The 17,593-nt window shown below is 50.2% G+C and overlaps 5 protein-coding genes across 5 annotated transcripts; 1 reads left to right on the forward strand and 4 right to left on the reverse strand.

Annotated features, from left to right (window-relative positions):
- Nucleotides 1–320: 320 nt before the first annotated feature.
- On the reverse strand, nt 321–2,344 carry ASPBRDRAFT_115339 (uncharacterized protein; the record flags this gene model as incomplete). Its single annotated transcript, XM_067616889.1, has 7 exons — nt 321–361; nt 414–1,342; nt 1,390–1,537; nt 1,602–1,646; nt 1,721–1,845; nt 1,896–2,150; nt 2,208–2,344. The coding sequence occupies 7 exons, from the start codon at nt 2,342–2,344 to the stop codon at nt 321–323; spliced, it is 1,680 nt and encodes a 559-aa protein (XP_067483739.1).
- A 209-nt stretch (nt 2,345–2,553) lies between these two features.
- On the forward strand, nt 2,554–4,377 carry ASPBRDRAFT_411114 (putative DNA repair protein rad9). Its single transcript, XM_067624490.1, has 6 exons — nt 2,554–2,807; nt 2,871–3,029; nt 3,080–3,215; nt 3,277–3,492; nt 3,548–4,266; nt 4,314–4,377. The coding sequence occupies exons 1-6, from the start codon at nt 2,694–2,696 to the stop codon at nt 4,338–4,340; spliced, it is 1,371 nt and encodes a 456-aa protein (XP_067483740.1). The 5' UTR covers nt 2,554–2,693; the 3' UTR covers nt 4,341–4,377.
- Nucleotides 4,378–4,413: 36 nt separating this feature from the next.
- Nucleotides 4,414–5,568, reverse strand: ASPBRDRAFT_52093 (uncharacterized protein; the record flags this gene model as incomplete). The annotated part of the gene is made up of 1 exon (XM_067626847.1): nt 4,414–5,568. One exon carries the CDS (start codon nt 5,566–5,568, stop codon nt 4,414–4,416), a length of 1,155 nt encoding a protein of 384 aa, XP_067483741.1.
- Nucleotides 5,569–6,352: 784 nt separating this feature from the next.
- Nucleotides 6,353–8,529, reverse strand: ASPBRDRAFT_116770 (putative MFS phosphate transporter; the record flags this gene model as incomplete). Its single annotated transcript, XM_067617014.1, has 4 exons — nt 6,353–7,722; nt 7,780–7,922; nt 7,981–8,148; nt 8,213–8,529. 4 exons carry the CDS (start codon nt 8,527–8,529, stop codon nt 6,353–6,355), a joined length of 1,998 nt encoding a protein of 665 aa, XP_067483742.1.
- A 3,564-nt stretch (nt 8,530–12,093) lies between these two features.
- ASPBRDRAFT_204105 (uncharacterized protein) lies at nt 12,094–16,192 on the reverse strand (the record flags this gene model as incomplete). The annotated part of the gene is made up of 2 exons (XM_067621692.1): nt 12,094–13,092; nt 16,012–16,192. The coding sequence occupies 2 exons, from the start codon at nt 16,190–16,192 to the stop codon at nt 12,152–12,154; spliced, it is 1,122 nt and encodes a 373-aa protein (XP_067483743.1). The 3' UTR covers nt 12,094–12,151.
- Between the last annotated feature and the right edge of the window lie 1,401 nt (nt 16,193–17,593).

A 17,593-nucleotide genomic window follows, 5' to 3' on the forward strand; every position in this document is an offset into this window, starting at 1 on the left:
GAGGATGAATTGGGGAAGGGGCTGATTGACCGTGCCGGTTGCTACTGTAACTCCGAAAGGCGGGCGTCGCGCGGAGGAGAAAGTAACGCGTGCGGGACGCGGTGAAGACGCGCCTCTCCGCCAATCCCCGTTAAGTGGTTTGTTTGCCGATTTCAGTAGGCAGCCTCACCCAGATACAGATGGAAAGTTCTACTCTATACGTGTGTTGCATCTTAAGTTACTTCTAACATTACAGATTATTTGAGTATTCTCTGCACTAGCGTTGTCTGCATTGTACAATCTCTCGAATATCACATTGCCTAGATAGGACTATCTCCCATTCAGTCCGACATCTGATCCGAATCCAAGTCACTGTCCTCCTCTACTAATCGTCAGCGCTTTCAAGCGTGGTAAACACCGGCCAACTAACTTACCCTGAGCCAAACCATAGTCAAACGTCCCATCTACACTCACTTTCAGAGTCTCGCGGATTACATTTTGCGCTTCTTCGGTAAGGGTGCTATCGACTGCGTTAAGGATAGCCAGGTTGAAGCCCCTGTTTTTAGGCCCCAATTGTGAAATAAAAGAGAGTATGCCATCCGCGGTGAAGTTGCTGAAGGCGTGGATGGAAAGGCTCTGGAGATTTGGTAGATCCAGGAATGCAGAAAGCGTCGTATCGTCGAAAAATTCGCCGCTTATCCACAGTCTCTCAAGACGGGGGAGCGTGTGTGCCATGTAAGCCACATGGTCTGTAGTGAAGCCGTCAGAAATGTCTTTGAGTTCCAGCTCTCGGAGGTTGTTGAGCCGGCTAATCACATCTGCAAGGATATTATTGCCTGGTGGAAATTCACTCCCTTCGCCGCGAAGGTAGAGATTTTCCAGGGTTTGCTGACTAGCCAGAGCTTCGTGGAAGAGACGGCTGTCTGCCATTGCATATCCAGCTAAGGACAGCGTTGTTAAGTGAAGCCCTTCATGGGGTAGAACCTGCGATAACAGGTAAGAGTCGTCAACAAATCGTCTGAGTTCCAAGCGTTGCAAGGACTTGCAAGTGCATATCCATTCAGCAACTCGTGTGACAACCGCAAAGAAGTTCTCGTCTCGCGCGGCCGGTATCGAGTCGGTTAGTACCAGTACTTTCAACGCTGGCGCTGCCGTTAGTGAGGGAAGTTCTGCGATTGTTTCGATGGTAAGACTCGTTAGCTTTAGCTCTGCTAGAGAATCCAGATGCAACCCGAGTGACCTGATAGAGCGAGGTCCCAGCTGAGAGTAGCTGAGTATCTCGAAGTACTCTAGCGTATTAGGGCGCAATTCGGTCAAGAATTGTTCGGAGTCAGCCTCCGCGTTTCTCGGTGGGTCATTCTTCCTGATGAATGTAAGCATACCAGACCAGCACTCGGTTTAGAGGCCTACCATCCATATATTGTCAGCTGTTTGAAGTTAGGAGAGTGATTGCGGATCTTATCGCCAGCATGATGGCTTAGTGCATCCCCGGACCATATCGTTAGAGACTTTAGCAAGGGTAACCCTTCGATCCATGCAGATAGGGTTTCCGGTGGAACTAGAGAGCGGTCAGACATCTCTGAACCGTCGAACGAAGTTCATGGAGCCTAGATGGAGACTACCGTTACAAGACATTCCTCGTATTGACCTAGTTTTCTGGATGATTGCTTTCAGATGTCAGCACTGAGGACCAACGGCGATATAGCAATGGTCATCGGGTTAGATAATATGATGGACCAACCTGTACCAATCTTCACCAAGACCCAATCATTGTCAGGATAAGCTTTCGACGAGCGGAGCCGTTTGGATCCCTTGACTTCGTAATCGTGGGATACAAGGCCCAGGAGCTCCGGGGTGAAAAAATCACTAGATATGTTAGACGGCGAATAACTTGTAGTCGGTAGTGGAAAACTTACTCCTTCATCGTCTTCGTGAACCGCGGTTCTTTGAGAAGGTCGCCGAAGTCATCCAAATCAAGATAGCGGATATAGCTATAGTAAGGGAGGTAAGTTTGGTCTAAAGTGGACAGGATAACGGAACGCCATAAGAGGGCCCATTTCCGTATAACAGGATCCTGTTCGCCTCTGTTAGACCAAACGGTGGCCACTTTCCGAGATCTGAATTGCTCGTCCTCTGTACCTCCGCCCCTCACCGGCGAAGTATCACATAGCCTGTCATCATCAGCATCCAACACCAATGCGCCATTGCATCAATTCATAGTCACTTACTTATATAGTACAGCCAAAGAATGCTCGGTAAAGCATTTCGAAGAAATCGCGCATTGAAAAAGGCTGTTGTAATCCTTCTCATCGCCCAGGACATCCAAGATCATATAGAGTACGTCACCGGCTAACGCGAAGGTCATCTTCATGAGAGGATACCGTCCACCCAAAAATGATAGCACAACAACCAAATCAATGGACTCTGATAAATCTCTGCCTTGAAGGTCTCGAACTCAGCATCACGAGCATTGATGCTCAGTGGTATTCCTGGGAGCTGACTGAGGAAGCAAGGCGCCTCCCGTACAGTGCCGCTTATGTAAGCTCGCGTCGTGTTTGCGATCTGCCGTGACGGACTGACAAGATACCAATAAGATCTGAGAGCAATACTGGGTTATCTACGAGGGTATCGCTGCAGCTAAGCCCTATACTATTGGAAGGCTATAGCGAGCATACACAGCGCTGGACATGCGGTTTTTGGATTAGAAAACGAACATGACAACTCTATCGTTCTCGCTCGCCCCGAAGGCGATATACCAATTACATGATGCTCTGATGTGCCTAGGAAGGTTCGACGATAGCGTGGCAATAGAAGCTGAAATTGACCTGGCAAGTTTATGGTCCGATTGGAGAAGAGGTAGTGGGTGGAAATGAGCTAACAATGAACCAAAGCTGCGCTTAAGCGTGCTCAATTCAACCAAGACGGCGTACTCTGCGTTTGTCTTCGAAGCAGATGGTTTCTTCGAATCCTACTCTTTTGGTAGAGTGAGGAATGGCAGCTCGTCTAGGACTGCCCATCCGGACAAATTTAGCTGTCAGGTGTTGATCAAGGTGAGAACCGCGGAAGTAGGTAGCCTCGTCCTTGAGCTAACATACCCCAGGCCCTTCTATCGGCCTTCAAAGGGAAAACGAGTGGACGTGACAAGGACACTTCTGTCGAACGATGCGAGGTCGAGCTCCAGGAAGACCTTGATGAGACCGAGTGCAGACTCGTAATCAGATTAATCTGTGGGCTTGGTAAGGCTTCATCCACCGCGATCTAGGCTTATCATGTGGCTCCAACTTACAGTCGACGCAGGTGTCATCAAGCTCTACAAGCTTACATATGAACCTGTCCATGTACAACATGCCATTTTCGACAGGTCCAAAGCAACAAATGAATGGAGCATCGAACCCAAGTACTTGAAGGAGATAACAGACCATTTCGGTCCCTCGGCCGAGCATCTAGACATCTACTCCGAGCAAGGCAAGGCCGTCTTCACCAGCTTTACCACGAAAAGCTCCGACGGAAAAGGTAATGCCCCCGGCCGTTTCTAGAAGCATACATTCATACTCAAATCTGGTCACAGAAATCCTTCGCCAGCCGGTGCACACTTCCGTAGCTATTGAAAAAAGGGACTTCGATTACTATTTAGCGGAAGACCATCTTCACGTTGCCATCCACATGAAGGACTTCAAGGCGGTAATCGCACATGCCGAGACAGCAAATGCAAAGATCACCGCCCGCTTCACCCGTCCATCTCGTCCCCTGCAATTCGCCTATGAATCCGAGGGCGTCAAAACCGAATTCACGCTGATGACTAGAGGAGAGTCGACCGGGGAGGATACCCCAAGTTCCTCTCGAGCAGCACCTCAGCTATCCGCGCGCCAAACCCCTGCGCCTGTGCAGATAAGCCAAAGGAACACGGCTACTGCACAAATGCCTCCTCCCCGCAGTCGGTCGATTCGGCCACTCACTGGGACGTCTACTCGGGCTTCACAATCCCACACCGAGACCCAACAACCTCCGCCATCGGTGGAGTTCGACAGCCTGTTTGTACCAGCGGATGACGACAGGCAATGGGACGTACCAAACGATGAGGATGAAGGTCCAGTCGAGGACGAGCTGGGCTGGGATGCAACTGGAGAGCAGGTATGGCCCAAGCCGCCTTCTGCTCTGAGCTTATTACTGACTAGCCCTCAACAGACAGGTACGGGCCCTGGGCTACGTGATATCGAACCCCGAATGGCACAGACAAGTCACGAGGAGGAGGAGATGGGTATCCCGCCTACCCAGCGCATGTCACAGGTAAGTCGAGCGCATTCGCATCTGATGATCGTGCTGACACCCCGTAGCTTCACGGCCTCGGTCTCTTCGACTGAACGGCCACCCTACACCATATCCGGCAGTCAACAACCCAGCAGCAGTCTTCTCAGCAGGACTACCTCCATGGTCTCAATTCCGAGTAATCACCCAACTCGTCGCACACCCAGCACCGAGCCCAACAACGTCCCCAACGCCATCCGGCAAAGGGACCTGGCTGCACACACCCTTTACATTCCCCTGAGCATCAGTAACAGGACCACAATTACCATGCTCGCCCCAACCACAAGCCACAACCGTCTTCTCATCAACAAGAGCAAGCACATGCTCACTGCCCACCGCCAACCCCTTCACCACCCCCATCTCTTCCGGCGGCAGTTGCCCACGATCATTCCTCCCCCAGCTCACAACCCTCCGATCCGAACAATGTACATAAATCCCATGCCAACTAGTCTGTATACCCTGAAAACCGCCAACAGGCTTCTTCACCCCAGACATAACTCCCCATTTATCCCCGGGCGACCCCAACACAACGAACTCCCCTTTTGCCTTATCCCCAACCACAACCGTAAACTCCCTGCCACACGCCGCCCCCGTCGCCCGGAACCCGATCTCCTCCTCAATATCAATCCTAACAGGCTCCCACACAATCTTGGATTCCTTTCCCTTCGCACCCAGCTGACCTTTTCTCCCTCCTCCCCATCCATATACCTGACCGCCCTCAAGCACAACAACCGTATGACCCATCCCGCTCGCTATTCCGATGATTTTCTCCTCGAACTCAATGCACTCCACTCCTCCTCCTCTCCCTCCTACCTTAGCCTTGGCCTTAGTCCTCCCCTCCCCAAGCCCCAACTCCCCCTTCCCCCCAGTCCCCATAACATACACTTTCCTCCCAGAGACCAAGAACGTCGCTTCCCAAGTAGCGGACACATTTGTGAACTTCTCCTCCCCATCATTCCCACCATGGATGTTATTATCAACAATAACCCGCCGAAACCTCACCACCTCTTTTTCTTCCCCGTTATTCCCCGGAGGTACTCTCCCCCCACACCGCCCATCCTCATTCCACCCCGCCGCATATACCCTCCCATCTGAGAATAGCACAAGAGTATGGTTCCCACCGGCTGCGATACGGGATATTGTAGCTGCTGTATTTGATTGAGAGGAGGATGAGGTGTGGTCATCATCATCATTGAAAAGACATCTCGTCGGGACGGAGACGTCATCTGTATGCGCGAGGCCGAGTTGGCCTGAGCCGTTGGAGCCGAAGGCGTAGAGGGGCATGGTATTTTCTTCTTCTTCTTCTTTCTGTGTTGTATCTGTTTGGTGGATAGATGGTGGTAGGTGTGTCTGGATGGTTGATTGTGTTTTGTTAGAAGGATGGATGGAATTGGTGGGGCGGGGTTTCGAAGATAATTGGGTCTAGATGGTAAGAGGGGGATTGAAGTAAATTTGAGTGATCTATTGTGATGAAGATTGAAAGTGAATGAGATGATATATCTAATGCAGTTGTTATTGATGTGAGGGGGAAAGGATGGAGATACGACACCGCTTTTCTTATCGCCTACCTCTTTAGGAGAATGTGGTGGGATGCCCGGCGGGCAGAAAAAAGTGCATGCGGGGTGGGGCGCGGCGCGTTGCGTTGGGAGATCTCAGGTGTCACGATCGTGATGTAACAACTATCAAGGTTACATGAGGTAGTACTACGCGTTGATCCATGGGCAATGTTTGTTTGGAATGGATGCATGGAAGGCGGGGATATGTGGTATGTGTGGAAAAAAGCTCATCAATGATGCATCCATCATTTCATCATGGGTATATGATATTAATCAAGGTCTATATACTAACGGGTAGCCATTTATGTACCTGGGTATTGAGTGCAAGACGAAAGGAGTGAAGACATCTCTCGCTCGACAGCTGACAATAAAAACAATGTACTAAGAAATGTAAAAATGGAATGCGGGTCATCATCCAAAATCTGACGTGCCACATCCAATCAATCACACATGCTCGCTTTCCAATATGAGAGAACACCCAAAAAAAGAAGAAAGAAAAGAAGAACGCCAGTCTATAGTTCGGACTTTTCGTTAAATGATTCCGTTGACGAATCTTGCGCCGCTGGAGGGAGCGCGAAGTTATCCGTCTTGGTGGCAGTCTGCTCCATCGGGCGGAACATGGGACTGGTGCGGTGGAAGTAGGCATGGACATGGCCCTCGAGGAGGGAGTCATCCGTGTCCTGCACGAAGTCCTCGCTCTTCTCGTTCTCGGAGATCTTGGCGGTCATGGCAGCCTCCCACTCGGCACGGTATTCCTCGACCTTCTGCTTGTAGTCGAGTTCAGCGTCGTAGTTCTTGCCGACGCCCGTAATACGCTCCCAGAGGGAAAGGTGCTTGGAGTGGATAGCCGGGCCATGGTAATCCTGCTCGCGACCATCGCGGATGTACTGCCAGCGACGCTCCTGCTCCTTCAGATCAAGACCGGTAGTATCGGGCAAGAACAGCAGAGTCAGGACCATGCCACCCAGACCGAACCAAGGCACGACGTAGAACTTGGTTTGAGTGTCGATGTAGTTGTACAAGACAGAGGCCAGGAGCGCACCGCTCTTACCGCAAGCGGCAGAGAGACCGTGAGCCGTCGCACGGATGGGAGTTGGGAACACCTCGGCAGCCACCAGGAAAGTGACAGAGTTGGGTCCAAATTGGTTGAAGAAGGAACTCAGGAAGTACATCGCCTGGAAAGCGTGGATGTTCTCAGGACGAGTGTAGTATTCGTAGTGGAAAGCCGGGACGACGAAGAGGATGAAGCACATGAGGAAACCAATCATCTGCATCCACTTACGGCCGTAGAGCTTGTTGTCAACAAGGAAAGAGGCACAGTAGTAACCAGCCAATGACACTCCGATATTGCACAAACTCCAGAGCCATGTTGGCATGATAGACGTGCTTCCAGGGCTAAGAACCTTGATAAACTCGGAACTGAAAAGCTTGTTTCCGTAGAAGAAGACATCGTTGGCGAACCAGCCACCGGCGGTAGCGATGATGCGGAAACCGAAATAACGGAAAGTCAGCTTCAAGGAGTTGACATCGTATCCAGTAACCGAAGCCTTCTTCTTAGCCGCAGCAAGCTGCTTGCTGGCGGCCTTCATGTGATAGGCACGGTAGTACACAAGCCACAAGGTGCCGACGGCGGGAATGGCGAAAGAAATGCGGTAGGTCCACTGCGTAGCCACCGACGAGTAAGGCGGGTTACCACTGCCGTGGTGGAAGATAAGCAGGAGAATGATCAGGATGGCCTGGTTGAAGAATTGACCCCAACCCTGCATCAAGAAAGCGCTGGTAACCTTGCGACCACGGTGGAGGCGGTCCTCCTTGGTCGAGACTTTTCCGGAGCCGACAGCGTTTTCCATACCACTAGTGGCAGTCATGGGATATTCACCACCTAGCATCATTCTGTTAGTGAGACGCACGATAATCTTCTTGACTCAGTGATACTTACCGACACCAATACCGTAGACGAACAATGACCAAGCGTAGCAGATAACCCAGCCGTTCTCAGTGACACCCCAAGCAGCGGTAAGCATCACCAAACCCAGCAACATGATGGCAGCGTCCTGGATAAGACCCCAGCGACGACCGAGCCTGAAGACGAATTAGCCATGATTGCCAGCGATGGATTCTCTATGAATTGAGAACTTACCAGTCACCGACAATTCCGACCAAGATCTGGCCAAAGATAATACCGACGATCTCGAGATAATCGACCGCGTTGATCCATTGTTTGTTGCAAACCGTATGATCATCCCAGCAGGACTTAAAAGAGGCTTCGAACAGTGGCTTGATGTTTCCGATGGAGAACAAAACGTAACTAGAGAGGGGAAAAATGTGAGTATAACGCGTCTCCGAAAATCGGTGGCTAGACGAATACGTACCCTTCAAGACCCAGACCAGCACCAGGAAGAACCATATTTCGGAAATAATACGAGATGGGCGAGAGAGGATCTTCCTTGGTCATCTGCCAGATCGAACTGAGTTCACGCTTGGCTTCTGCGGCGTCGTAGGAACCGACGAACTTGATCCGCTTCAGGATCGGCAAGTCGGCCCAATACGTGCCATCGGGGGTGTAGCTATCCTCGGGGCGAATGAGGGCGTCAAAGGCACCCTTCTCGTGAATATCCATATCCTCGAGAGGGTTATGGGTTCCCGACATGTCGGGCCCATGAGGAGCGCGTAGGCCGAAGTCGGTCATGGTGGCGTCGTCGGAAGGACCAGTCGACAGGTGATGCGACGGTCCGGGGCAATTGACGACAGAGAGAGGGGTGTGGACGCGAGAGGAGAGCTGTTAACGTCCGTTGAAAGTGATCTCCAAGAGAGGAGAGGGGGGGGGAGGAAGAGAGAGCAAGCTCGGATTGACCGTGATGAAGGCGTCACACACGATGCAGGCCAAGTTCGGACGCAGGCCAGCCGTCGAAACTTATATTCGGAGGGTGACGGCAAAAGAAATCTCTGGGCAGGCCAAGGACCAGAACCAGCCCACCAGCGTGCTCCAGGCACATGTCCGAATGGTGGAACGTGATAAGCCAAAGCAGGACTGGGTAGCGGAGAAGATCCAACGTAGTGTGGCGGGTTCCACTGGGACTCCGAAGTCGAGGCTGCCGTGTCAGTGGTGAATGGCAGGCATTGGCAAGTCTTGCCCCATCGCCCAGAACCACATCTCAAGTGCAGGGCCAAGCAACCCTAGAAGCGGGTGAGACTTCCCACGAGCCTCGAAAGTATAATTTTATTTTTTTTTCTTCTTTTGCTTTTTGCTTCTAGGTTCATACCACGACAGCACACACACAGAGCACACCCGGGGGATTGGATGGATGGTTGCACTGCAGAATGCAGAGGTGAGCTTCTTCTTCTTTTCCTTCTTCAGAATCTATGAACACATGATCACAACATCATTCTTACTCTCCCCTTACCGTACTGGCAGTGTTGGAGATCTCGTGGTTCATTGCCTAATTGACCTTAGTCGTCAACGACTCCAATGGATGCTGCACTTTTTTAATGCCGCCCACATCGGGTGGAGTGGCGGCGGAACTAAAGTAGGTAGGAAACGACACTTGAGAGTTTTAGTGCGATGATTAAGTCGGCGGGGATCTTCCGGACGCGAACTTCTGCCGCCGGCCAATCAACGGCGCACGTGGTGGCAGAATCCCACCGAATCCCGCCGGATCGACTGACACCGCCTTCTAGAATCAAAGACCCTCGACTCCACCCGCACCAATCAACTGACAGCAGGGCCGCATTCGGCTGCTGGGGTGGCAGCGAAACAGCATAAGCAGGCATAAGCTGGTCTTTTTCTCTCTGGTCTCTCCACGCTGGCTGGTTGCCAGGAAGGGAAGGAGGCCAAGTGAGCATCGCAGTCAGTCCCAGTCACAGCCAACAACTCGAGCAGTTTCTACGCTACACACGGGTAGCCCTGCGGAGTAACCGCTCTGCTTCATACGATCATGAGGTGGGGGAGACTATTTTTTCTTTGGCTGACATGGAGAATGAGGGGTTCTCATCATTGACGGTTTGACTTTGGGAGAACCTCACACGACCACTGCCTATTTCCTCTTAGTCCACTACTTAGTACGCACGTCCCATTCTGCCGCTTTCTCTCCATAGTCCATACTCAGTATCGAATTCGTTGACTTGTCAGCCTCTCCCTTGCATCACTAACTACTGTGTATTCTGACAGATCTCTCGAGTCAAAATTCCATAGTGTCGCAAATCTTGTTCCTCCGTTTTCGAAAGACACATTAAGGGGGGAAGTACGGTGCCGGACGGAACGACCGACGGTCGTTTGTCATGACCGATCTAGATACCACTACCTACGTACCCATGCTGGGATGTTGGTGCGGCAGAGAGACATGGGAGATGCATGTCGACACCTTAGTCTACTAGCCGATCTCCTAAGATTAGTTGCTTAAAACCGAGGGGGATCTTGGCGCTTAGACGCATCCATCAGCCAGTGGGAGTGCGTCTAGCGATCACGTTGCGGGACACCGTCCTGCTGCTTGTTGATAACCACCGGTCCGGTGTCGCCAACCTACCACATCTCGTCTGAAACTCTAATCAACGGCGCCCGCAATCTGTCCAGTGTCCACTCCTCTGGATATTGTCCTCCGTATAGTCACATAGTGTGGTTACTGGTTCCATATGGTCCAGGCGTATCAGTGGTGGACGGACGTGTCGGATGGTATCCCACATGGTCGCTGATTATGCCGTATCTATCCCGTGCGGAGTTGAATCTCTGGTACGTGGCTCTGTGTCGACCACGAGAAACGTGGGTCTCGCTTTCTGCTCTCGCTCTCGGACACTGACGGAATGCTATGGCTGACCTCCCTTCATCTGCTGTGTTCCAGGCGGTCATATCCGATGCCAGCTCGTGTGTCGCTCCCAGGCAACGATACCTAGAAACGACCGGGTCAAGGTCTCTTGTCACTCGGCCCCGGACTTGCCTACTCGGGACGGTTCTACTGTGTTCAGGGGAGCCAATGACATTCGAGCATCGAGCCCGTGCCTGCTTGGGGGCTTCTTGATGGCAGCAACATCCCCCTATACCACACTCCTCTGACTATTACTCTTGTCTCAGCATTTCGTCACTTCATCATACCCTGAGGTCTCGCGACTCGCGAGATAGATAGTCCTGCTGATCCAAATCAAAGGCTGCCCCTAGTTCTATCGATCCTGCAATATCTGCTCGTTTGGATTACCTCTAGCTACTGCAGGGTCCGTTGGTGGCGCTCATGGTGACCGATTGCTCTGATCCTTCGTCATTTAGCGTTGGTGAAGCTAGCTGGTAGCCACGGTTGGCCACCGTGGTGCGCCGAGGCACCTAAATCAGCATTCAAGGCCTCATCCGGTTCGTGGATCCGGTCTTCCCGTTGCGAGCTCCCTTGGCGAGAACGCGCAGAATGGTGGTCAGACGGTGCCCCCTTCTTGTCTCCGGCGATCAAGGTATATGATGCCGACCAACTGACGCAGCTCTCAGCTTTTTCATTGGCGGGTCCAACTTGAAACACGAAGGCTCAAATGAACGCATCATAAGTTGACCCCTGAGCTGGGTTCTGGTGCTGAGGCATTTAGTAGGTTGGTAGCATGGAGCAGCTGGTGAAGGCACTCTGGCCTATCCCGGGTGATGATACCGGGCATCAGACCCTTGGGTGATCGGCCTGCATACGGATTGGATCATCCCAAGCCTTCTGGCTCGTTCGACGGGTGTTCTTATGCTCTCCCGCGAACCGCGTGTGCATAATGGGACCATGGATCCTGGTGAATAGGCTAATGCTGCATATACTGCTGCGCACGTCACGTATCTCGCACTAAAAATTGGCGTCGGGCAGTGCAAAGGCAACCTACATGACCAGGAGCCCCTCGCCTAATGCAAGGTAATCCTATCGAGTCTCTCAGATACAGACACGGTGTTTGTCTGGTTTCATCCTACTGGCATCCCACGCACCAGTCACCAGCTGACTCTTACGTTTTCTCTTGGCCCCATTAATTGCCTCATTAAGCGCAAGGTGGTGAGGCAGCCGCTATATGAACAGAGGTAGAATTTCTCTTACGTTGGCAAGTACCAACAAGAACAGCGTAGAAGTGTCCCTTGCATGAGCGGCTGTGGCCGCTGTGCCCAATCATCCGACTCATGTCAGATTCAGCTGTCTTTTCCTGCGGCTTTTGCGGGATTTGTGAATGACCGAGTCAGGGCAATGCGCTCATGCAGTGTATTCCTGCACAGTTGCATATCTACTACCTAAACAGGGGGTTCCCGGGATTGTTGCTGTGCTTGAGATATAGCGCGATGTGGCTATCATTTCGGTCTTGGTTATTGTCTAAGCTTACTGTGTAACTTCTCGATTCGCAGAAAAACTGACAGAGCATTCCAGCGCAAACCCGAAACAACGGGCGTACCACCCTTGCGACCAGTAACTCAGTTCCATGCAGTGAGGTGCACCTCTGATCAGACTGCCATCAACCCGGACGCTGTTTTCGAATGCTGACGTGCAATTTCTGATTTCCTCCTCGGTTGCCTCGAAGAAAACATCATTCTCCACGAGCGCGAACATAATCGGTGCTACGACATGCTTGGCCCAATCTTCTCGCCATGTAGGGAGCCAAATCGTTGGATATTGCTGTAACTCCATAACCGCAGTTGCTGCATTTAGGCGGTCGCTATGAGCCAGAACTTCTGGACTGCACGTTCCCGGCCTGAACATCACTTGGTTCTTGACACCCACAGGCATCAGAACATGATCCGAGCCGACCTTCTCATACACAGGTGGAGGAGAATTGTTTGCCGATGGAGAAGGCTTGTCGCCCATTCCGCTGGCAATCAATCCTCCGAGCGGATATAGAGGCTTCTCGTCTTGTGCATGCATCGCCGCAGCCACGATACCTCCCATTACTCCAAGGCTATGGCAGAGGAGGACAATACAATTACAGCCATTGCCAAACTTGGACCATAGGGCAGGAAGGATATACCGATGCAACCAGCGCCCGGTTTCTTGGTTGAAGTTCGATCCCTCCGGGATTGGTAGAAAGGAGCTGGTTCCTCCAAAGCAAGGTCGGTCAATTGATACGAACGGGACGCCAAAAGCGATACTCGCTCTGGAGGCAGAACAGTCTGGCGTGCCATCGAAGTAATGGCAGTCGTAGGTTCCACCGTGCAAAGCAACAATCAGTGGACGATGGCGAAGAGATGCGGTCGGGTCTGGGATCGAGTGTATGCCCGCCACCGTAGCATTGTTCGGGAGGGGGAGTGTAAACGACTGCATTGTAGCTGTATGTTGTAGTTGTATACAGTAGATGTGTAGACGATGCGATATGTCGAACCTGATAGCGACACGAAATATATACAGGCTCCGAAATAATAATAAGATATCACCAATCTCAATAAAAACGATCACACCTTCAGCTCCGCGGAAAGGTTCATATTTATATTATATACTCGGCACTATGTCCCGACTGAGTACCGAGTAACCTATGAGTGCAAGTCTGAACTATCCCGAGGACCCATACTTTTCAAAAGACGTCTATCCTCCAATCTCCTCATCTACATAGGTAATCAAGAGTCTGCCATGACTTGTTCTCCCGCAAAGTGTACTGCTTGAGTAGCCGAGTTGGTGGCGAAGACCCACCTGATCCGGGTATAGGGCGTTAAGTCCGGGCAGGTCCGTCGGGTTATAATCTTAGGACACGAAGATAGGATTGATTGATTTTGCATGTGGGGAGAGTAGTAACTTCATGTTGATGGATGAGGTTAGAGGTTGTGCAGTCGATATTGATGTTTATCTGGCAGGGAGATGGTACTACTATTGGAGAGAAGTACAGAACGGTGATACTACTAGTAGCATAGTATATATTCTACGTGGAGGTGGCAGATACCGTAGTATGATAGAGTAAGATAAAAGATTATCAGATGCAATCCTCCACACTATATCTCCCTGCAATGCCCCCCAGCAATCACTCCAAATCCAACCGGACTACCACAGTCACTACACCTATTGAATTACACCCCTGGCTCCTTCAATCTACATCCTTTCCCAGTTAAGATACTACTTCACCTACTCCATCCTATTGAATCCTATGATTCACCTGTTAGATCCGTTCCTGGCTATATAAACCCCCCCGTCCCTCCCCGTAGATCCTCAACTCCTTCCCTTCCTCTCTCTTCTTCCTGTCGCTATCAGCATCAGTCCTGGCTTTCCTATCATTTCTTCTATCTTAATGAAATCATTATCTTATCTAACGGGATACTCCACACATATTATCATATCTAATACTATATCATCATATAAGAGCATGAAAGATGATATACTATCGATAAGAGAAACCCTAACTGGCACTATCCACGATAGACAAACAAAAGCCCTCAATGATATAACCAGAGACCGAATACTACCCACGGAAAAGAAACCGAAAGAGGAAGAATGTCTCCCGGAAACCAATCTGCCATTGAGATACATTCCGGTGGAGACTCTCATTCAGACTGTTCCAGAATTCTCAAGTTCTCCCCTTCAATATACATACAAGTGAAGCCAGTCAGACAGACATTCAGACAGATCGATTCCATAGATGCCACTAACTTTACGCCTATCAATATTATAGGTGTGAGAGCACCAATTGAGCTCTCTGGATAAAGATGCAAGCCCATGAATAGATCATGGGCAATAATGAAAGCGAAAGGCCCGACGTTGGACAAACAATTGAAGAGAGGTCGAACTGTGCTCGGAGCAAATCGGCTGAAGAGGCAATACTCCCCAATCGATCACATCATGATCAGAGACAGATGGTATTAGCTGCTCCATCCGAGACTCAGCGTGGATGCCGTAGGACTGGCACCATACTGCTCTGCTCTGTCTTGCTAGTATTAGCAGAGGATGAACTATCCGTGGAGGACCGAAGGACCCCGACGCTGCTGAGATAGGTGAGAGATGAAAACCAACCAGACTCTGGGCGATGGTTTTATCGTCATTGATTACGGTACGCACAGTTTCACTCTGCCAATCATCAAGAAAATACGTTGTCTGGTGTTAGCTGCTAATGTCGCGCCACAGGGAAGGTTAACTTGATAGTTACACTGCGTCCTCCAATTGAAGCCAAAATACTACAAATCCGCCCAGATACGGGCATGAATGAGTGACATTTACACATCGTTACCGGCTAAACAAATTAACAGTCTGAGAATCCACATGAAATGAAGCATACAGTCTCAGGAACCGTAACACGGCACAATGGAGTGCTGCCTTCTCCGTCCGAGCAGATTGGAACATTCTCCCCACAATGGTTTATGAGATACATCGAAACAAATGACTACAGTCCTGTTAGTAACTATGAGAACTCAAATCGCGGACTAAAAGCTGGAAGCGTTTAATCTCGACAACGAAGTGGTAGATCATTCATCGCCGTATGAATGAACTAATTCAATCAGTACACCTCCAGTTCGAAAAAGGGCTCTAAGATACCCCTGGACATTTGACAGGCCCGAAATCGAAAAAAAGACAAGTTACAAGTTCTGGCATAGGGAACAGCCAGCACATAGCAGAAACGAATACAATCATTGTGGAGGCCAAAGCGGACGACACAATTGGGTATAATCAGACATTGGCATATGGTAAATAATAGGATTAACGCACAGACTAAAGAATCCCATATTAGTATGTGAAATCGAGAGGTGATGAAAAACCTTCGATTTGGAGCGAATGACAGAAAATGACAGATTCTGGATACTTCAACCCAGTGAGAGGAAGGCTATCCCAGACTATCTAAGACAGATCTCTTCCTAATAGTGACTATTACTGACCAACTGATTACTCACTCGCTGTTGGAAACTCCAATCAGAATGAAGCTTTCATAAGAACTCGGCTTGATGCCATCTTATTAACGACTCTCGCAGCTAAGAAGCAGCTGCAGTCATAGGACTTCCTTCGTCAAAGGGATCTTACAAGTCAATGCATCTCCAATTTGAGAAGAGGTTTGAAGTTCGAGTGGTTTTATGATAAGGCCCTGTGCCTCCTGTGCCTCCTGCAGGGCAGAACCGATTATTCGTTCTGGTACAATGTGGACGCCGATATGGCAGAGACCAACCAATACTATAATTGTCGAAGCTAAGAAGGCCATGGGAGAGGTGGATTGGTACCAGGCTTTGGCGTATATGGGTATTATCAGTATTATCGCGCGAATATGATATAACACTCACCGAGATTAAGTGATGTTGATGCATGATGGGACTTATCAATCAAGCAGATCTTGAAGGCACCATGCCCTCGGTTGTACCAATACCGCGGAGATCTGATCTTTGACAATTGTACCAAGTCATGCCGAGAGAACTTGGGGCCCCCGAAAACTTCTAAGGGACTGCTCACAGTCCGCACTGCCATTGTCGAATGGCCCCGAAGGTAGATGACGAGATTGCCAGGCCAAGAGGCTGGACGTGTCTGTCTACGGAATAGCCACCGATAGCTATGAATGAGATTATCTGAAGATCGACCAGAAGTCAAGAGTAGATAGCATCTCCCATCGAAAGAATTGACCAGACTCGCTCTTTCAAATTCTTGAGCGCGAAGCCAGACTAGACCGAAGGATAACAGATGGAGATATATCCCCTCTACGATTTTGTCCCACGTCTCGTCAGCCGGCGACCCTATGACTAGTCTGCCTTGCGAGGTTGAACGAAATAAAGTCATTAAGAAGATCAGACTGATGTTAGCAGCACTCTGCGGTAATTCCTCTTGTGCGGTGGGGGCCCGCTATATCACTTGTCAGGGGACGCTTTCTACGCTCAGGACAGCGCATGGGCATGCAAATAAACAAAGCGAGGGCCATATATGAAGTTATGTGGAATGGCAAGCCTGCGATTGCAAATGCTGGTCAGAGGGATGGTACCATACGTCTGAAAGTCACGTATAACTGACCACAGCGCTATAGTCACGGAAGCTCTGGCGCTTCAGATACATACGAAAAGCGTCACTCCCCGTTCGGCGGCCCTGCTACTACAGTACACCCATTGCGCTCCAACATAAAACAAACATGAAAGGATCTACTGCGGATGTACGTGGATTTAAGCATTCTAACTGGGTCTCCTTCTATCATCTATGACAAACCAATGCACCGGCTCTGTCGAGGCTAGAATTTCAGGTCACTATGGTATAAGGATGCCGCAACTGAGTTGAGGTGAAATGCCGTGGAGGCAGTTGTTGGGTCCGGCCTTCCTCAGTTGGTTTCTCTTATATGAGTGAGTTTCTAAGGAGAGCAACCCTACGTTTGATTATACAAAGATACATACCGCCCGTATCAAAAGACGGAAGGAGGTTACTAGTAGCATTGCTTACGGCGTACTCACTGATTCTATTGTCTTTACGTTTATAACGATGCAGCACAAGGGTCGGGTATGAAGATAGTTATTCAGCCTTGATGACTGCAGAAGAATCTTACGGATGCTTTTCCCAGCACTCAGCAGAACACTCCGACTCAACCTCGAGGTTTCCATTTATCTCTTATACATCATTCACAATGACCTTTCATATTAGTCAACTAGCGGATCGAGCAAGACACACGTCTGTGAGTCGCACTTCCGGGTGGTCATTGCCGTATAGTTAGACAGACCGTTGTGGTATTTGTTGCTTTGCTATTTTTTTTTTGCAGTACTTAGGACCCCTATGATGCTTCGGATATGCTGTATTCTCAACTATCTGCCGAGATGAGATCCTTCGGATGGTATCGAGGAGGAAGATGGGCCGTCAGGCCTACTTTAGTCCGGGCGCTGGCGGCAAGGGGGGACC

The sequence above is a fragment of the Aspergillus brasiliensis genome, assembly GCF_001889945.1.
Source record: "Aspergillus brasiliensis CBS 101740 unplaced genomic scaffold ASPBRscaffold_2, whole genome shotgun sequence".
NCBI lineage: Eukaryota > Fungi > Ascomycota > Eurotiomycetes > Eurotiales > Aspergillaceae > Aspergillus > Aspergillus brasiliensis.